Below are 953 nucleotides of genomic sequence, written 5' to 3'. Positions count from 1 at the left end.
ATGCACTCCTAGTTTCAGCGTCTTCTACAAAACCACACTGCACTTCACTAATTTAAAATTTAATCTTATTTCGAGCTCTAGCCATAATTATTCTCAGTATCAGTTTCATGATGTGACTCATCAGGCTGATAGTCCGGTGAAGCTCACATTCAATGGCACCCGGTTTTTTTCGGCAAAGCAATAAAAATTGATCGACTAAGATCTTCAGGTATTTCACCATTGTCATATACTTCATTTATTATTTCTACCAACTTGTCAGTTCCAAACTCATGCAAAGAAGTCAGCATTTCAGTGACAATTTCATCTGGGCCGGCTGCCTTGTTTCTTTTCATTTTTCCCATTGCTGCCCTTACTTCCGATTTCAAAATTTTCGGTCCATCCATGTTCTTTTGTAAAATTGGCTTATTTAATGCATCCAGATGATGAACAAGATGCTTGACCACTAATTTCCTTTATTTTCTTATGTATTGTTGCTGGATCTTTGTTTCTGCATTTTTTCAGCCACGCGTCTTTTGCTTCTTTACAATTGTCTTTGATCAATCTGTCTATTGTTCTATATTCTTGGCATTGTCTATTCGTAATCTGTTGTCTTTTTCTCATGAGGTCAAGAATCTCGTTTGTCATCCATTTGCTTTTTGTATGCTTTTCTTTCTTTGGAATTTCCTCTTCATTTGTTTCTACAAGAGCTTGCTGCATAATGTTCCACTTAGATAAACCTTCACCTTCATCCTCAAGACATTGAAACCAATTTTTGACACCTTCTGCATATGTCTGTCTAATCAAAGTATTGTTTCTAAGTGTGTCATATTGCAGTTTTGGTGGCATTCTTGGCTTTTTAAATTTTTGTAATGTAACCTTTAGTTTGCAGATGACTGGAAGATGATCACTGCCATAATCAGCACCAGGATATGTCTTTGAGTGTTGAACTGCATTTCTAAAACGCTTATTGATTG

At 36.1% G+C, this 953-nt stretch overlaps 1 protein-coding gene across 1 annotated transcript in view; it reads right to left on the bottom strand.

Annotated features, from left to right (window-relative positions):
- Positions 1-402: 402 nt before the first annotated feature.
- LOC138865440 (craniofacial development protein 2-like) overlaps positions 403-953 on the bottom strand; it is a 951-nt gene continuing 400 nt past the window's right edge. The window contains exon 1 of the mRNA XM_070135864.1: positions 403-953. This exon is cut by the window's right edge and continues 400 nt beyond it. Within this exon, the coding sequence (XP_069991965.1) occupies positions 403-953 (551 nt within the window).

This window comes from Penaeus vannamei, chromosome 2 (assembly GCF_042767895.1).
Source record: "Penaeus vannamei isolate JL-2024 chromosome 2, ASM4276789v1, whole genome shotgun sequence".
NCBI classification, from domain to species: domain Eukaryota; kingdom Metazoa; phylum Arthropoda; class Malacostraca; order Decapoda; family Penaeidae; genus Penaeus; species Penaeus vannamei.
This window is presented reverse-complemented; position numbering and strand designations above follow the sequence as displayed.